Source organism: Struthio camelus, chromosome 2 (genome assembly GCF_040807025.1).
Source record: "Struthio camelus isolate bStrCam1 chromosome 2, bStrCam1.hap1, whole genome shotgun sequence".
In the NCBI taxonomy this organism is placed as follows: domain Eukaryota; kingdom Metazoa; phylum Chordata; class Aves; order Struthioniformes; family Struthionidae; genus Struthio; species Struthio camelus.
This window is the reverse complement of record NC_090943.1, coordinates 65,416,383-65,434,770: the sequence shown is the minus strand read 5'-3', so window position 1 is coordinate 65,434,770 and position 18,388 is coordinate 65,416,383. Positions and strand designations below refer to the sequence as shown.

General features: G+C 42.8%; 1 protein-coding gene across 15 annotated transcripts in view; it reads right to left on the bottom strand.

Moving 5' to 3' along the window:
* The window catches only part of IKZF1 (IKAROS family zinc finger 1), a 71,677-nt gene extending 56,564 nt beyond the window's left edge, over positions 1-15,113 (bottom strand). For 2 of the 15 annotated variants that reach the window (XM_068936118.1, XM_068936123.1), the window contains exons 1-2: positions 14,463-14,577; positions 1,863-1,916 (exon numbers count right to left, since the gene is read on the bottom strand). In XM_068936118.1, coding sequence (XP_068792219.1) covers positions 1,863-1,902 — 40 coding nt within the window. In that variant the 5' untranslated portion in view covers positions 1,903-1,916; positions 14,463-14,577. The other 13 variants (XM_068936117.1, XM_068936119.1, XM_068936126.1 and 10 more) reach the window with 12 other exon arrangements.
* Between the last annotated feature and the right edge of the window lie 3,275 nt (positions 15,114-18,388).

Here is an 18,388-nt window from a genome sequence, read left to right as displayed (position 1 = left end):
ACACAACATATCTATACACGCACACACATTCACAATGGCAAACTTTCTTGCAAATCTTCCCTCTCATGGGGAGAGGCAGACTATAAAAGTGGTAAAGAGTGTGACCTTCTAATCCACTCCTTGACTCAAGGCAACATTTTCCACACTCCTCCTCCTCACATTAAAAAAAAAAAAAAAAGTAATAAGTAACACCCTGGTACGAGACAGCAGGTGTGGAAGTCAGATTAATGCCACTGTAAAATACCACAGAGGTTAGGTGTGGATGTGCAGGGGAATAGGCGCTGCCACACAGGAAGAGGAGGTCGGAGCTCCTGCCCCAGGAGCTCATGCAAGGGGCTCTGCAGCGTGCAGAACAACTGGACTCGGATCACTGCGTGCCTCAACGCTCTGAGCAGATCCCCAGCGTTTTCATCCCCATAAAGAGCGCGGGGGATTAAAACCCCATTGTTTTTTCTGCTAAAGGAGGACATGCTCCAAACCCAGCATATGTGTAGGACATGGTTTATTCCATTTATAAACTGTTTCAGCTTGTAACAAAACAATGATGTTAAGTAAACCCGGTATAATTTCAAAAATGTTAACTGGGGAGGGGAGTGCAGCATGCCTCCACAGGACTCACTGGGAATGACTTCTCTATACTGAAAGTAGCTGAAAATCTTCTGTTAGCATGAAGGATCATTATTACATTGTGCTTTCAAACAGACAATGTCTTTGATTTTCAATTTTCAGATGACACAAAAAGTTCTCAGTTCCAATTTTTGAGGAAACTCCTCAGCATTTTTATAAAGCAGAGAGGGAGAAAGAAAAACAAAAAAAAAAAAAAAGAAAAGGAATTATGTCCACGTATTTCTGGGAAAACCCATGACCTAGCCACCCACACTCTAGCAGGACCTTCATGATCTCTCACAGTTGGCCTCCAGGTCTTGAACCCACACTGCCTGAGAGCTGTCTCTTGAAAGCGAGCCATCCGCCCAGCCTGTCTGCCGGAAGGAGGCCTCGCTGAACAAGGCTGGCGCGCTCCAGGCAGAACACTCAAAGCGAAAACTGAAAGCCACTGGCCGTTGCAGCTGTCAACGCGTTAGGGAAAAATAGGAAAAACGCTAACTTTTTCAACTGTTGGAGCACAACGGTGTAAATAGTTACTCCTTTGCCAAGTTGCGTTACCAATTTGCTAAGGAACCACTTGCCAGGGAAATTAAGGAGTAAAACTTCCCATAGAAGCACCAATAGGTTGTAATGCTTTGCAGAACCCTATCTATACTAGGATAGGGCAAATTTTAGAAACCTAACTTCTCTATAGTTTAAACCGTTTTTCCAAATACTATCTTCCTGGGCAAAACAGTTAACTCTTGTCAATTTGCATTTTTGTATGTTTAAAGTAAAAAGTTTAAAGTTTATGTGTTTAAAGTAAGGCTTTCCAAAAGCTTTGGAAAAAGTCAAGCAGACCTATGTGGCAAATTAAGTTTGTTTGCTTTGAATTAACATTTGTCCCCCTCCCATCTCGTGAACTTTGTTTGTTCTGCATTTATTTTGCAGCAATCAGAATTTTGCTCCCAAAAGAAAGAGAGTAAATGTGCACCTGAGCGTGCTTCAAGGATACACTACCACAGGTTGAATGCAAAATTACTTCTCTACTTCTATATTCCCTTGACTTCTTTATTTACCCACTTCCTTTTAGAAAAAATCCATGCACTGCTGGGCTTGATATTAAGTGGTATCATTAATTATAACTCAATTCCCACTCTGGTTTTAAAAAAGACCCAAAGCAATTTTATTGGCAACAATAAAAACATTACACTGGGCTAGAAAGATGAGCAGGAATTCAGGATTTTCTTCGCAGATATATTCCTTAAGGACCTCACCTGAAACCTGGGACATATCTTGAGCCTCATCTGTTTCCATTTTCCTCAAGTTACCTGAGAAGAGAGGAAGAGCCTTAAGTTAATGCAAAATAGCGCACACACATACACACACACAAAAAGAAAAAAACCCACACACACAGGAGGAGAAAGAAGAGGAAAGGAAAAAAAAAACCCCTTTGCTATTTAACTATAAGATTATCTGGGAAGAATAATGTATTTTTCTCTTTATTTCCTCCCCGCATACTTGCTGGAGTATCAGACTGGCACAGACCTTGATCCTTTTAAAAACAGCATTACAAAGATTTATAAAAATATCATTACAAGCACAGGAGGACCAAATTTGTTATTTATTGTTAATTTCCTACGGCATAATAACCCAAAATGCAAACTGACTGCAACAAAATTAAGCAGAAAATTAAATGGCCCTGGGTCATTGTAGGCACAGAATTCATTCTCTTGGTTGATCCATAGTTATGTTCTTTCTAATTTACTGAGCATGCATCGATGAACCTTGAGTCAGCTTGGTGACACGCGTACAATCAGCAATCAAAAAACGAAGCAATTTGCTGAAGAATGTCTCATTTACCCAGGCAGGGCTGCATATCTGAGCAGCAACCGCCACTGCCGCCATTAATAATGAATACACCTCCAGCAGGAGCAGATGGGCAGAACAGCAGCCTCAGGGCTTCGGCCCCTCGCTCGTCCGCCGGTCCTTCCTTCAGCCCACACCGGCTTTCTGCTACGCGGGGAGAAGTAGAGCTCCCTAAAATAGCGAAACAAGCCCAGGAGGGAAAGGGAACCCAAGCCTTCCTGTTTTGCTGCCAGATGGCTGGCTCCACAGACTGGTAAGTAATAGTGGGAAGCTCCAGCCCCGCTGTTGCGACACATAATGTTCTGAAGAGCGAGCTACCAGTGACCACAAACACCAGGGAGAAGCAGGCGCCGGCTTAGTGGGGCAGAAATAAAATTCGACGTGGCGCTGGGAGCGCAGCCCGGCGCGCCCGAGGTCTCCCCGGCGGCCGCCGCGGGCAGCTGCTAGGGCCTTGGATAACAAAGGCGCTGCCGGAGCAGGTCGTCCCAGCGCAACCTGATCCTGGTCTTCAAGCGCAGTGTGGGCAGCTGAGGCAACCTCGCGTGGGGAGGGGGGAAGCCCCTATAAACTCTTTGCTCAGCTGTGAAATACGGGGTCGTGCCTTGGGCCGGCGCGACTGACTTCACCGCAGAGCAGCAGAGGAGCTGGGTCTTTGCTGTTCCTGATAATTGAGATACCTCCCCCATCAACCCGATTTCCTGGAATTAAAGAAGATGTATTTGCTTGAGGGTTGGAAGCAGAGGAGGATGTGGCCTGGCTTCCTACAGAAGGGGTACTAACATTATCTTAACTTTTTCAGCCCCACTTGCATGATTTATTTTTTTCAAGCCTTCAGCCTGCTACCCAGCGAACTGCAGCGGCAAAGCGTAACAGCAGTGGTCGTATTTATGCATCTTAAAAGTTGTACGGTCTCTTCGCTTGCTTCTGAACGTGGTCGGTACATCTGAGATCCAATATCGTGCTGCCCCCCTTGCAAGAGGAGGCTTCCCTCATCGGGTCAACGACAGACGTGCGAAAAAAGAGAGTGTAGAGCGCAGGACTGCAGACAGATAGGCTGGGGAACAAGCTTTTGCCTCTGCAGTTTGCTAAAAAGATCTGCATTCTCAGAGAACATCCTGCCCATGTACCACAGCGCTACTTCACATTCAACAATGCTCTGTTTTGCTTTATTCTCGTCTTAAACTTTAATCCCAGACAAAGCAATTTGTTTAACATTTATACATAATTCTCAGAAATGATTGCAGCCATGCAAAGAGCCTCCTTCCACCCAACAATTTGCATCAGCTCCTATGGGACTGAAGAGCTTTCAGCAGGTCCCCTTTTAATAAAGAAGTCGGTGGGAAACGCAGCTTCTCTTGAAGGAGGGAAAACCCAGCACCTTTCCTATATTGGTAGCCTGTTCAGTTACTGGAAACGTGGTGTATTTATGGAAGGGGTATGGTACAAGTGCTCAGTATATAGTCCCTTATTTCTCCTGCAAGTCTGACTGAACACAAAGGCAGGAAAAGGTCATGCCAGTGCATCTATTACCATCTCAGAGGGTTACCTAGCTACTATTAATCAGTTGATTAATACACATTTTTCCACAGCGTGCAGTGAAGCCCAGCCAAAGAAAGAAAGCATCCCAAGAAAATATACACAAGAAGGGAATCCCATACACGAAGGACACTTTATTCCTGTCACTATTCCCCTGCCCTTTCGCTATTCCTAGTGCTTCGGCAAGACGGGAAGCCAAGCTTCTCCTCTAGTATTCCTGAATTTACCTGCCTTTGGTAATAACAAGACTTGCGTTCAGCGTTTCTGCAGCTTCAGCAGCACACTTCTAACGAGTACTCCTTCCTGCCTTTTGGCTGCCAGCAGACAAAATTCTGTTTGTGAACACTTTCCATTTCTTAAATGGGGAGGTAAACTGGAGTACAGATTATTATTATCTTTTAATGGAATTTTCTCTGGCTTGCTTAGTGCGAGGATGACTGCCTGTCCTAAAAGAGATGCCCTCAGTTCTCAAAGAGAATTCTCTACGGTTTATCCTTGAATTAGGTGATTTTAGGACATTCAGCAAAGCTGATCCCTTTCCCGAGGGATGAAAAATGAAAAATAGAGCCAATGGAAAGGTGAGGCATGGAGTAGGAGGGGAAGATTTTCTTCCCCTCCTCGAGAGTACCCCGAACAATTAAGTACGCTTCCTAAATGCACGTTAAGATCCACAAGCGCTGACAACTTTGATTAAAAAAGAATCAGAAAACATCCTAATCCATCAGAATTAGAAGACATCCTAAAATGTTTAGAACCCCCGCAGAGGAAAATTCTACCACAATGCGGTATTACTCTCTGCTTTCTGGTAAATCCCAGTGAAAGCCCAGCTAACTTCAGGGGAGCTTCTAAGCCGGCAAAGAATACATGTCAGGCCCCCCGTGCTGCGACGTCAACAGCGCATCGTTTTTGCCTCCACGACTGTTAAAAGGGTTTTCGAATCAGACCTAGGCACAATATGTTTTCGCTAAATTTTGCTTTAAGTGCTAAAAGTACAATTTACCAATTTGAGTGTGGCGTGGTAGGTTTCTGAACCAGAAACTATGACCTGCTTTTTGCCTCCCTTTCCCCCTCCGCTCTGGGCTCCCTTGAAACTTTGCCACTGACTTCAAGGCAAGCAAGAGCGAGCCCAGGTACAGATGCCAGGATTTGCACCAAAGTATCTATTTGATATCAGTTATGTAAATTAATAGTTCTTCACAAGGCTCTGTCTAAAAGTACTTAATTAGAAATGTTTATGACATGAGACTCTAAAAAAGCATCAGTTTTGGCAAGAAAACAATGTTTTGCACTTTTTCATTTTAAGTTGTAGCTACAGGATCACACTCTCCGGTAGCCTAAGAAGTGTGTATGGCTTCACTGTCTTCAATCCAGTTGCATCTATTTATGTTAGCAGCTAATTTAGGCCTTTTTTTTTCCTTGAAGTCTCAGAGCCCAAAGTTAGAATTCAAGAGCTGGGGGGGCAGCTGACCGAAGCAATCACATTGCCAAATGTTGCATACGGGTATCTCTCATTTACGGCAGCAAAGAGATCAGCACGTAGGCTATCTAGACCTTTTTTCTATTTAGGACAGCAAATAACTTCAAAGTTTGCCTCCTGTTGAAGTATCTACAGCGTTTCCTTTAAAATATGCCAAACTACTACTTCAAGGCTTTTCAGATATAGAACTTAAACCTGTATGTTTGCTTCTTCACATTTCAACTATCAGCTTGCAGAGGAAGCTACTATAACCCTTCGCAAAGAATCACATGTTGCAATCTTGAGCTCCTGAGCGAGCTCCTGAGCTAATTAATAGTAAACACATACTAAACTGAAAGGCTATGTTGATTTTGTTTTAAATAAGGAAAAACCTAACTGACCATGCCCTCATAGAAAGGCTGGATTTAAATATTCAGTTTATCCAGATTGCTATCCTGAGCCCTAAGAAAATTTACACGTGATTAATTTCCCTTCTTGCAACTCTCTCTACAATACAAGTTGTGTTAAGAATATATTGAAATAGGCCCCATGAATCACTGAAGCACTATTCAGTTTAAATCTGCTGCATATGACAACCAGAAGTGAATCTGGGACCTTTTAGGATTCTGGGTGTAAACAGGAGGAAGTCATTGCAAGGTCAAGATTTTCTAATCCTTCAGAATATAGCAAATTAATTCTTTGCAAATCTTGGTTTATTATTTCATCTCCTGTTTTACAATGCAAATTCAAAAGTAAACCTCCTTGTCAAGAAAACAAACACTTAGCATTTATACAGTGCTTTCTCAATTCAAACAAATGTATAAGCATATCAGTCCTTCCATAAACCTGCTCCCACTGAAAACAGTTGGAGTTTATGATATGAGAAGATAGCAGGATAAGGCCATTGACCTAATCCAATGCCAAAGACTAACTTTTTTCTTCTTTCTTTTTTCCCTAGCTATACAGTTACTGCCTTCTCTGGGACAACACACGTGTTTCACACAAAACACAATGGGACCTCACTTATGGCATGGAAATGCAATCAAAAGTTTTGACATTTGACATTGGTGGAGTTACTTTGGACTTAGACCAGCACACCTAAACTCAGAGCTGGCCTTCCAGCTATATATAGCTGCAGTTTTGGTGCTGCAAGGAGTAAACGTACACCACCTCCAGCTGCACGTTTCCTGACGATCTGTAGGTGAGGCTCGCTGAGTAAGCAGAAGGGTCCCTGCAGGAACACTACTGTCTTGAGTAGAGCCCTCTGGGGTCACACGCACTTTTACACGAAGCATTAAAACAAACAAACAAAAAAAAGAGCTTGCAGAAAGTTTAGAAGGGGGTGAGAAGGACATCCTACGAGGGATACGGGTTCTGCAGGAGCTTTTGAAAAGACAAAATGAGAGCGGGACGTGCATTCTGCAGCCGTGGTAGCGTGGGCTAACTGCAATAAGGCAAACAAGCAGGCGAAACCCAGCCTTGCTTCCACAGCCACCACAGGGTGAAGGCTGATTTTGCAACCCCTACTTGTGCAAGCAGCCCCGTGGCAGGAAAAGGGACCGCTTGCACAGGTCACTGGAGCAGCTGGCCCTAATTGAGCACTCGCGTGAGAGCGCATCTCAATTTTGTGGTCTTACGCATATCTCATTGGCTCCTAAGCATATGGACTATAGCTTTAGCAAACAAAAATCCAAACCAACAACCAAAAAACAGAAAACCCCAACCCACTGCGCAACCTAAACTGAAGCAAAGACCCTAAGATGGGTCCTAGAGTCATCTACCCAAGACATGCAATTAAGTTAGAAACAAAAAATAAAAAACAAAAACCACTCCAGCCTGAAAAAAATACTAAAATTGAACAGCCTACAACACTTAACATATCTGAAAGCAGAATTTGCATATTAACAACAGGAGAGGAGTGCTATATATGCTGTGTCATTCTTTTTTTCTATTCTTTTTTTTTTAAGTCAGAAGTTGCACTTACCTGCAAAACTACGATACAGCGGCATTTCTAATTGCATCAGAGGATCTCGACCTACATAGTGGAACTGAGCCTCTCACATCTACTGAAGTTGATACGTTAGAGACAACAACCAAGACAGAGGATGAGTAAAGAAAGCCCTTGTAAAAGTGTTTAACCTATAATTTAATCCTAAAAAGGGCATAATCTAACTTTTTTGTTAATGGGCTTTTAGCTTCACGTATGAATATGCTACATACTAATGAGCACAGAACAGGAAGGCTGTTAAGTATGGGTAAAAGGTAATGAGTGTTGCACAACCGGTGGAAATACTTGAAGAAAAGTGCTAGAATCCTACAAACTAGTTTTAATTAAAAGCGTTCAATATCTCAGCAAGCAGCTGATAATTAGCTTTATTATTGTAATTTAATATGCTAGACTTCACAGTCTCTGTGAATGACTCTACTTTAGAACCATTTTAATTCTATTTTTAATTTCCGCCTCATCACACTGCTCAATGTAAATAATAACTATGAAAATGAGAGGCAGTCCTCTCTGAAAACTAAAAACTGAGCGTCATAGCAAGCACCTCAGTGTCCTTCCATTTCTGTTAAAAACAAACAAACAAAACCCTCCAGGTCTTCTAAAAGACTGCAGTAAAAAACAACAAAGGTTAAATCTAAGAGGATCAATTTATCTCATTTTATTCCCCTCCCTCTCACTCTCCGCTAATTCTAAATTCAGCATTTTCCACGGCGACTAGGGAGATGTTTAGTTTATTCAGTCACTTCTCTATTCCTGCCGAGTGTAAATTCTGGTTAGCTATATGAACTGACAATACAATTATGAGCATACAGTCAAATTTCAATGCAGGGCTCCTGTCTACAAAATGAAGGAAGCACTGCAATTCAACACACAAGATTAAGAAAAGAACTCTGCTAACAGTGCGGATCTGAAACATTTATGTCTAGCACATGTAAAATTAATTTCCCTGTTAGTGAACAATTGTGAGGGTGTAAAAAAAGTTGTCTCAAAGATCTAAGTAATTCTCAGTTCTTTGGGAATTCTTTGTAAAAGCGCTCACAAATGATAAAAAGTGCGTCTTGTATGCACATATGTATTTTCCATATGCACCTTTACTAACATCCGCATTTGAGCTATATTTATGTAACTATTCCCAGTTAAAGGAGATAATAAAAATCCCTTTGATATCATTGCAAATAGGAAAAGGGTTCTTTCTTCAAGTTGCAACCAGAGTCATTAAAAATTGCTTGCACAATATGAGAAAAATATGACGGCAATTTTCCTAATTAAGGCCACTTTTTATTAACTCATTAAACTCTGTCACCTTTCTTCACTAAAAATCAAGCAGAAAAGAGAAACAAAATCACCATGACAAAGAAAGTGCACACGTTTCCATCATATAAATAAACTGCCTAAAAAAGGTGAGGTGTGTAAATTAAGGCACTCCATCTACGAACGGAGCGCATCCGCAAGTGACCAAATTCAGCTCTTGGTTTATTCGTTCAGAGCTCGCACTCAAGAGAAGGCAAGCAGCAGATGCAGAGCTGTACTTTTTGTATCCATATACATATGATTTAAAGCACAGGATGTCTTTAGCATAGCATATCTAAATACGCAATAGAAGAAACATAAAAGGATCTCTTTATGTCTAGAACTTTTATTGCCAAGTATCCCCAACGGTGTATCAGTAGTCTATTTGATGTGTCCAAATTACAGTAGTTTTCAATAGCTGTTTCGCGATCGCAGAATTGATTCCTAATTTCTCTTCAAAATGTTCAAGCTGTTACAGATTATTAAAGGACATTATGATTTATTATATAAACATATTCAGGATCCGGGGCGGGGAGGGGGATGTTTGATAAATAAAGCTAAAAATAACCCTTAAAATTACCATAATTGAAATGACTTAGCAAGTTTCTCCATACTACTTGTTTCAGTTAACTCACTCTACTTTTGCCAGACCCAATCTACTCCTGGCCATTCCAGCTTTATATTGCAGCTGCTCCACCATTCCCAGTGAGTTGACACGGATGAAAAAACGCAGCAAATGCAGCAGGGAATCAGACCTATCATACAAAGCAAGTTTCTCTTTTACTGAGAAGTCTAGAGCAACTGGGATTAGAAGAAGAAATTCAACTCCTTCATATGAAATATACTTCAAAATGAGCTAGAGAAATGGACACCTTCCATTGCTTAAAAAATTATAACAACTTCTGTGTGACTGCTCTTCAAAAAATGCGGTCGAAACAGCCTTTCGAGGCATTTACACTGGAAGCACGAGTGTGCCAGGCAGGTCCCAGTGCTGCGCTGCCCCATCCACGTGAATTCCCAGCGGTGCAAATAAGGTTAAGAATATGCATGACCCTTTTCAGGACTAGGACCTACCTTTGCAGTCACTGCACTGGGCTGGCAGTGACCTGCTCAGTACAGAAAATCTCTTCTTGTTCATGAACTAGAAGCATTAAGGAAGGTGTGTCTTAAAGGAAAAGGGTGGGTTGAAGCTGTTGGGTTTTTTAAAAAGTTGCATCACAATGTAAACCCTGGGGGTAAAATAATTCTGTTTAAATTTAGGAAGCAAACAAAATGCTTGTTGAGTCCAAGCTGTCGTTATGCTGATATATGGATTACAGACTTAGGGACAACAAACTGCAGTTGACCTTGGAAGCAGGGAATTTCCTGGCTGTAGTCAGTCTTGCTGGATAGCCACTAGGGAGACTAACGTGGGATGAATGGAAGGTATTAAAAAGTTGCCTCCTGCTTCAAAATCACCATAAAACTGACAAGATCTAGGCTGCCTATCCTGCCTCAGATGACATTCACTCTTGTCTCTAAATTCTGTTCCTCTCCAGCAAGAAAGCATTCATTGGATTAAAGAAAAAATATAGATGAGGAACAAATCTTTTGCCTTTTCACTCATGCACTGAGTTGCAGGCATTCAAAAAAAAAAGCTTCTGAAAGATTCATACTCCCATAAAAACTGATGAGAGTCCTTACCTTCCACTTTTCAACTGATACAAAATATTCCTGATGCTCTTCTAAGTAGTGCTAGAAAATGCATTTAACCCAATGGTGCCTGTCCGGTAGTGCAGCCTCCTTCACTCCCTTTTCTTTTTTGGAAAGGGTTTCTGAGAAGAGCAATTGTTCCCAAACCTTTCTTCTGTATGATTTTATACTTCCTAGAAAAGTGGGGTTTGTCACTAGCTTGAAAGGGGAATTCCATAGGAGTCCATTACCATGTCAGCGGTCTATCCCTCTTTACACATATAAAGATGAAAACTTTTTCTAAAGATCCCATTATTACTACAGTACATTTTACTACCTTATTATGCTTAATTCGGTCTAATTCTATTACTTTTAATAACAGGAGAAAGTAATGACTGGTCAAAATGTAATCAAGTACACATGTGAACCTTGACTGTAAAACAATAAAACCCACTGTGGACCTAGCTCTTTTTCCACATAAAATATAAGGGGGAAAAAAAAATAATCCCACAAGTCTTCAGTGGAAGTTATCCCTGACAAAGAGCGACACAATTGGGCTGTGATCCATGACTTTTGATATCCTCTTGACTTTTTAAAAAAAAAGTTGCCAAAAATGTTCTGCCAGAATAGCATATAACTCATTATGCCCTTCCTTGTTTTCTGTTTCTTAAATAGGAACCGGACCCATTTCCTTGTTTTCTTTAAGACCATACTGTTAGTGTAAGAAGTAACCTAAGCTCAAATAAAATACGTCTGGAAATATTTTTGGCTTCATTTTGGATTTATCTGATTTTAATGATGAGAAATAAGTTTTGCATTGTTGTAAAACTCTGTCGATTGATTCTCCACTTACATTTCTGCAAAGCTATAGAGTGGAAGCAGCAAGGAAAGCACGTTTTTGGTGTTAGCATACAGAAAGGAAAGGAAAACTGCTATAGTAACACTGAGATGGAGACTATTGCTTTTTTATTGTATACTGCATGTAATACAAATGACAAACACGCTCCTGCATTGAAAGCGTCAGTCACGCTCCTACAATGAAACATCCAACCAGAGTATTCCCAGGGTCAACACTGGCAGCAGGGAGCCCAGGTGGACAAGCTTGCCTCTCACTCTATGGCAACTCCTGTGTATGTGACCTACTCAAAATGCAGTAGCTCCCTTTGCTCTCTTGGAAATAGGTAGCCGGATGGCGAGATATCTAGCTGGGATAAGTGATGCACACAGGATCAACATTTAAGCTTCTCCAGTGCCTGTGGGCACCAAGGGCAAAGAGACAAGCATCCTACTGAAGCCACCCAAGTCCTATACTGTATATCTTCCCATCAGTACATTGGGCCAGACCGATTAGTGATCACAACTAATGGGGTGCACCAGTCTGTCCTGACTGAGTGAGTACAGCTACTAGAATTCCTCATCATGTCGCTGCCCTGCTATCACTTCCTCTGGAAGATACATGCAGAAAGTAGATTATCGTTGCAGATATCAACAGATTAGGTTTGAAATCCTAGCTCCTGAGGATGACAGGTACAGGACTTCATTGACTTCACTATGGTCAGCCTTCTCACTCAGGGTGTGAGCCTGCCTTCTCCTTGGCTTTATATCTTAAATTACCTCATCTCAAGGGTCATGATATTTGTTTCTTACTTTGTTAGACTTAAAATATATTGAATTCTGGGTTTCAGCTAGTTTTCTCTAAAGGGAAACCTTAATTAAATGCTTTTTTTTTTTAAGAGAACATATGGATAATCACCGATATTAATATTTGTGAGAAAATCTTTATGGCTGGATGTGAGTCTGGGATCACAGAAACATGAACCAAGGAAAGTGCAGAGTGCTGCTCTGCAGGATTTTGGACACTTCCTCCACTCAGTTCTGCTAAAGAAAACTGTCATTTTAAGAGTTCTTGGTCTTGCACATAATATACACTTAGTTCCTAATGTCCGTATGCAGCAGTTTCAAAGGCTTTGATAGAGCAATAAGGCATACATCCATCAAACTAAAACTTGACAGAGCTTTGCTCGGGACTGAGGTGTCTTGGGGGGTGAGGGGGGGGAAGCATACTTAGGAGCCTAAGCAGTATATCATGTATTTTTTATTTAGTTTTAAAGCAAACATTGATGAGTTAAAAGCAAAGCACAGCATGTCAATATTAGAAAGAAGCTCCTGCACGAGAGAAAAGGCACCTTTTGAAAAGGAACAACTGTGTGCAACTGTTACATTAACCCATGAAGAGGAACACTGGGCCTCAGCAGGGCAACATAAACATCCATTCTCACTTTTTGCCTTAGTACTTCCCTCATTAGAAAAGAGAAAGAAGATTAAGAAAAAATAAAGTTAACTACAGGTAAAAAAAATTGCTTGCAAAATTCAGAGGCAATTACATTTTCACATAATAAAGCCACTCCATCCTTAATTCTTGTATTTCACTAAGACCCTGAACCCCTTAAACCATGCAATTCAAAGCCAAGGCAAAAGCAGTGCAGCAGCTAATTACAGCACTCCTCTCTTCAGTTGTTTCATATCAAGTCTTTCACAGTATTTGGAAGGATTTTTAGTATTTATTTCTAAATGCAATATATTCTGATGCTTTTTCATTTCAATGCTCATTTATAATATTTAAGAGACAGCCATACTATTGGCGCTCAAGTGTGCATAGGAGTAACAATTGATGTGAGCAGTCAATTGAAGCTAATAGAGTGTGCCTTTTGAAGGATTTGGCCCTTACAACGCATTACAGCTTTTAATTTTAAAAGTAAATTATTTAGCTAAAGTTTAGCAGACGGTAGAGTTTAGGACCATCCTTAGTAAAGATGGAAGCATGTAATAAGCAATATGTCTATTCTTGATTTTTTATACATATATATATATATACACCCACTTGACCGCCGGACAGTAGACGTATATGCATATAACCTTTGTGGCATCCGTCTATGGACAAGAAAACAGCTACTTAGGAAGCTATCATTCTAATTTTTGATCCCTGCACAAAGTCCTTGGAAAATGCTACTTGCACTTACACATTTAAGCAGACTCAGTGCCAGAAAGAAAGAAACATCGTTTAACACTCTTTTCCACTACTATCTGAAACCAGTGGCTATACTGGTCTAAAGATTCTTGTGTACCACAGAACATCACTTTTGTGAGATAATTTGCAATCATAAGCTGCAAACTGGTACTGACACAGTATCACCCCGATCTAACTTTAAAAAAATTTGCAAGGCAGACTGCTTTGCGCAGTGCCGGGCAGCATTACCGTACCTTGTAGACCAAGGTAGCACCAGCAATCCAAGTCGCAACCGAGTTTCTCGAAGCGCAAAATTAAAAGTTTCCCGAGAATCGAGTGCTGTGGTGGGAAGCCGGGTCTTCACACATGCAGCTCCTAACTACACACATCTTCTTAAAAAAAAAAAAAACAAAAAACAAACGACTACGGAGCCCAAGAGCCACTTCACAGAGCGGGTAACTTTGCGGCGCGGCGCGGCAGGAAACCTGCAGCTGTGACAGGCAGCATCGCCGGGAAGCAAACTTCTGGGGCCGCCGCTCTTTGGGAGCCAGCGGGCTTCTCCAGCGACCCCGCTCTCCCCAAAGGCAGGCAGGCAGGCAGGCGGGCAGGCAGGCAGGCAGGCTGCTAATTTTACGGGCGCCCATAACCTCCGTGCCCTCCTCCTGCCCACGACCGGCGCAGGCAGCTCGCTGCGAGGCTCCGGCCGCCCCGCGCCCTCCCCGGCATCGGCGAGCGCTGCTTCTCGGCGCTCTTCCTCGGCTGGGAAATTTTAGGCAGACGCTCCAAAACACCTCGATCTCTTTTATACTTGTATAAAAATGGCAGTCTATTTAAACGAAAAAGGCCCGGCGTGGTGGTGGGGAGGGGGGGGGCGGGTTGGAAAGAGGAAAAAAGGGAGGGAAAGCTGCCGGCGGGGCTCGACCGTCTCTCCCACTTTGCTCTGCCGCTAACTTCCCGGCCCCGCACCGCACCGCACCGCACCGCGCGGAGCCCGGCGGCCCGGCCCGGCCCGGCCCGCTCCCCACCCTGCCGCCCCCCGGTACCTGCTGCGCCGCTGGCGGGGCCGGGGCGGGCGGGCGGCCGCTGTGCGGGCGCGGCGCCGCTCCATGTGGCAGCGCGGCCCCGCGGACCGACGGGCGGGCGGCTCCGCGCTCGGTCCCTCCCCTCCGCTCGCCGCCGCCGCCCGCTCCGCGCCCGCTCCGCCGGCAGCCGCGCCGGGTGCCCCCGCCGCCGGGTAGCGGGCGGGCCCGGCAGCGCCTTACCTGCCCCGCGGAGCCTTCCGCCTCTCCGCCCGCGGCGCCCCGCGCTCGCAACGGCGGAGAGCGGGGCTGTCACATGCGGGCGGTTCCCCCCCAAACCCACCTGTGACGTCGGGGCGCTAAGGCTAGGAGGGTCGGAGGATCCCTCTTTAGCTCAGCCCGCTCATTCCCGTCGCATCCTGCGCTGTCCGGCACGGGAATTTAACGCTGCGGGACCAGAACTTCAGTAACTTCGTGGTGGTCACACCGCGCCAGTAACTGAAATCCAGACCTTACGCTTCTGTCCGGAGGGCCCCCGAGAACTTGAAGGAAATTACTCATGTGCTTAGCAACTAAGCACATACACACGGTGGAGGATCAGGATCTCATTTCTGCTGTGCTTCAGTTCCTCATCTGCGAGATGAGGATAATAATACTTCCTTTCTCATGTCCTGTCTTCATCTGTGCTCTCGTATTACAAAAAATTTAGGCATGTGGATAGCTTTATGCATATGAGTAATCTCATTGTCACTAAAAGGGACAATTCAGGGACACAAAGTTAAGCAAGCATGTAAGCATTTGCAAGATCAGGACCTTATACTGTAAGCTCTTTGGAACACAAATTGTCTATAACTTGCTACAACTTTATACTGCATAACAATATAGAGGCTCCAGTACGGCGCCGGGTTTCTTTCAGAGCAGAAAAGACAAGACGGTACCTGGGGGATTATTTCAACTACTCTTTCCCTCTGAGAAGCTCTGCAGATGTGACCACTACGTGCTTCACAAACTAGGACAGTATCTGAGTACACTTGAGAGGATCCAGGTATACTTAATGCTTCTCTAATTTTTAAACAGTGATTTTTTTCAGTGCATCTTTAGGGAAATGCAGAACTCCCCTTTTATTATGACTTGTAAGCCAGCCTTATGGTTCTGACATGGTTGAAACCCAGAGGCAAATTCTCTTGTGTATTCCAGACTAGCCCCACGTTTTCCAGCAGGGTTGAAGGAAGAAACCAAAGAAAGAAAGAAAAAAACCCACAAAAGGCACCTCCGTACGCTTGGCAAATAATACCATTCTCCAGAAGATCCCCAAGAGCTCTGCCTCCATGAAACGAGGAAATACAGGCAGGGAGAACTTGCCTAACCACCAGGATGAAAAGTGGAAGCTGGTTAACTCTAGTGGACACAGCAACTTTCTGGTAATTTGAAGTAAAAGAGCTGTAATTTCACAGAAGAAATGCACTTTCAGAAGCTATTTGTGGCTCTTCTATGTACCAGCTCCTTTAGAGCCCATAGGCCAGTGCTCCTGGGTGCACTCCATTGTAGCAGGGGAAGCCCATTTTGCACGTGTTCTAAAGCAGATTTCACACTATACCGGTCACAATTTCTCATTAAACATTTGATAAGAGCTTTAACATCAGAATCAAGTTGCTGGACATGTGTGAAAGGGAGCTGAACCTACGGAAATCAGATCTTGCGAGATGTTGAGCATCTTCTGCAAGTCACTGCATTTATAACAGGCAGGTTAATAAACAGCTCAGAGGAGCTCTCAGGACATGGTAGATCTTGTGAAGTTCCCCTTATAACTGGCTAGCTTGAGAATTAACGGCAGTATAGTCACAGCAGCACTGAGCTCACTGCTGGCAGACTGCTTACGTATTAACCAAGTTCCTGGGATAGCAGCAGTGGACAGCCTGAAGAGAGCTCTGCTCTGCCCCAGTAATGCTTGCTAAACTTAAAGCTAGTTCAAGCAAGTCTGTTGAAGCTAGTGTTGCTGCAGTGTAGATATACACCTAAGACACTTGCCTTAAGAGCCAGAGTCTATAATCCTTCTTCTTGCAGTTATTCCCACTGACATTATGGGAAATTTTGGATGAGCCAAAGTGGCTTGCAAAGGACATAAAGTGGAGAACATACAGTGAAAAAAGCAATTGGCCTCGCAGTAGTCTAATGCATTGCCAGATAAGTCTTCTTACCTCAGACTAAAGAAATTTGTCATTTCTATTGTGCTGTCATTTCTATTGTGGGAAGCATCTAACAATGTTGCACAGTGAATGGTTTCATCCAGATTCCTTCTTAATTACAAATAGTAATTGTTATTGAAGGAGGTACAATGCTTCTACTGCTGCGTGCTACCTTTTCCCACTTATTGCTTTCCTGTAGCTATCATACCTGATTGAATCATCTAAACAGATGGTGTGCCCATCAGTCTGCTTCAGTCCATTATCGGGTAGGCCATGATAATTAAATACGACAATGCAATAGAAAAGTTTTGTAAATTCAGAATCAACAAGCCAGTTTCAAGCACAGAACATTCCTGTTCTCCTCAGCAGCTGGAAAGCAGCAGATAGGTGAGCCTGTTGCCTTTCCACTGCAAGATTTATGTTCTAGTTCTAATTTTTCAAAGAGACTGTCCTGGGCATAGTGTCGCCGACAGGCTTTCTTTGCAGGGTTGTTGGGTGAGCGGTTCTCATTCAGTTGGGAAAACAGAAGTTCAAGACGAGGCCTGAAGCATGGGAAATTTTCAGAATCACTAATGGCTAATGGAGGTTGTTTTGTGCAGGCAGAAATTTCCCTCAGACAATGAATTCTATAACGCTAAGGAGGACCAGCTTTGTTTCACAATCTTTATCCTACCTAAGGAAGCCTCCACCCCAAAAAAGAAAAAACTACAAAGAACTCCATGGTGCTATTTTGCTCTTCACACTTTGCAATACCAGAAGTGATTAAGAAAACGTTAAAGACTAAATAACTGCTCAGCAGCTATTTGAATATAAGATGGGAAGCAGAGATCACTGATTCCTTTCCACGTCATTTCTAATGTTTAATAGATCTTTCTTTGTTTATAGATTTTTGATCTATTAAATTGTAGTCGCAATTTTTTACATTTCTATAAGAACTCTTCCACCTTTTAACAAAGCTCTAATACTTTTCCCTCACTAGCATCTCCAAAGTCCATGCTTTCTTCCCCATACACATCACAGGAAATAACACCTGTGCTATTGTGATATAAATACAAGACATCACCACCACAGTCTTCTTGCTTTCTTATCAAGCTCTTCATGTCATTTTCCTCTTTGCACTGCCATATTGACTCCTCAGCCACTGTTGCATCATGTTTACTGCTCACCTCTCTCCTAACTTGTTATGTTATGTTGACTTCTCACTGTCCTCTGCTTGCTCTCTCCCACCACTCTGGTTTTCCATTTACATATAAGCATTTCAGGCAATTTCCTCTAGGCTTTTTTCCATGTAACCTATTCTTCACTGACTGACCTCCTTGAACTCACCTGCAAGTCTCTTGCTCTCACCAGTCTGCATATTTTCCACCGACCTCTACCATACTGCTTATTCTGAACCACTCTTTTCAATTAGAAAGCTCCCATTGTTCGCTTTACCTAGGCCTCTATTTCATTTCTTTTTCTTTGTAAGCTTCTTATCTAGAGGCCAGAGAAACTCTTAGTGCCTTATGGACACTACCACAAACACAGAATAAATAATTATTGTAATAATGCAAGGAAATGTGGATGACAGTTGATCAGATATGTGATTTTAATCTGTACGTATGAGAGGGTGAAAGAAGAGAAAAATTAACACTTTGTCATTACTGGCTTTGTTAACTTCTTCCCATTTTAGGAATAGGAAATACAAAGAGAGAGGTTTTTTTTTTGTTTTTTTTTTTTAAAGAGTAGAAGAATATTTGACAGTACGGGAATTGTAATAGGCTG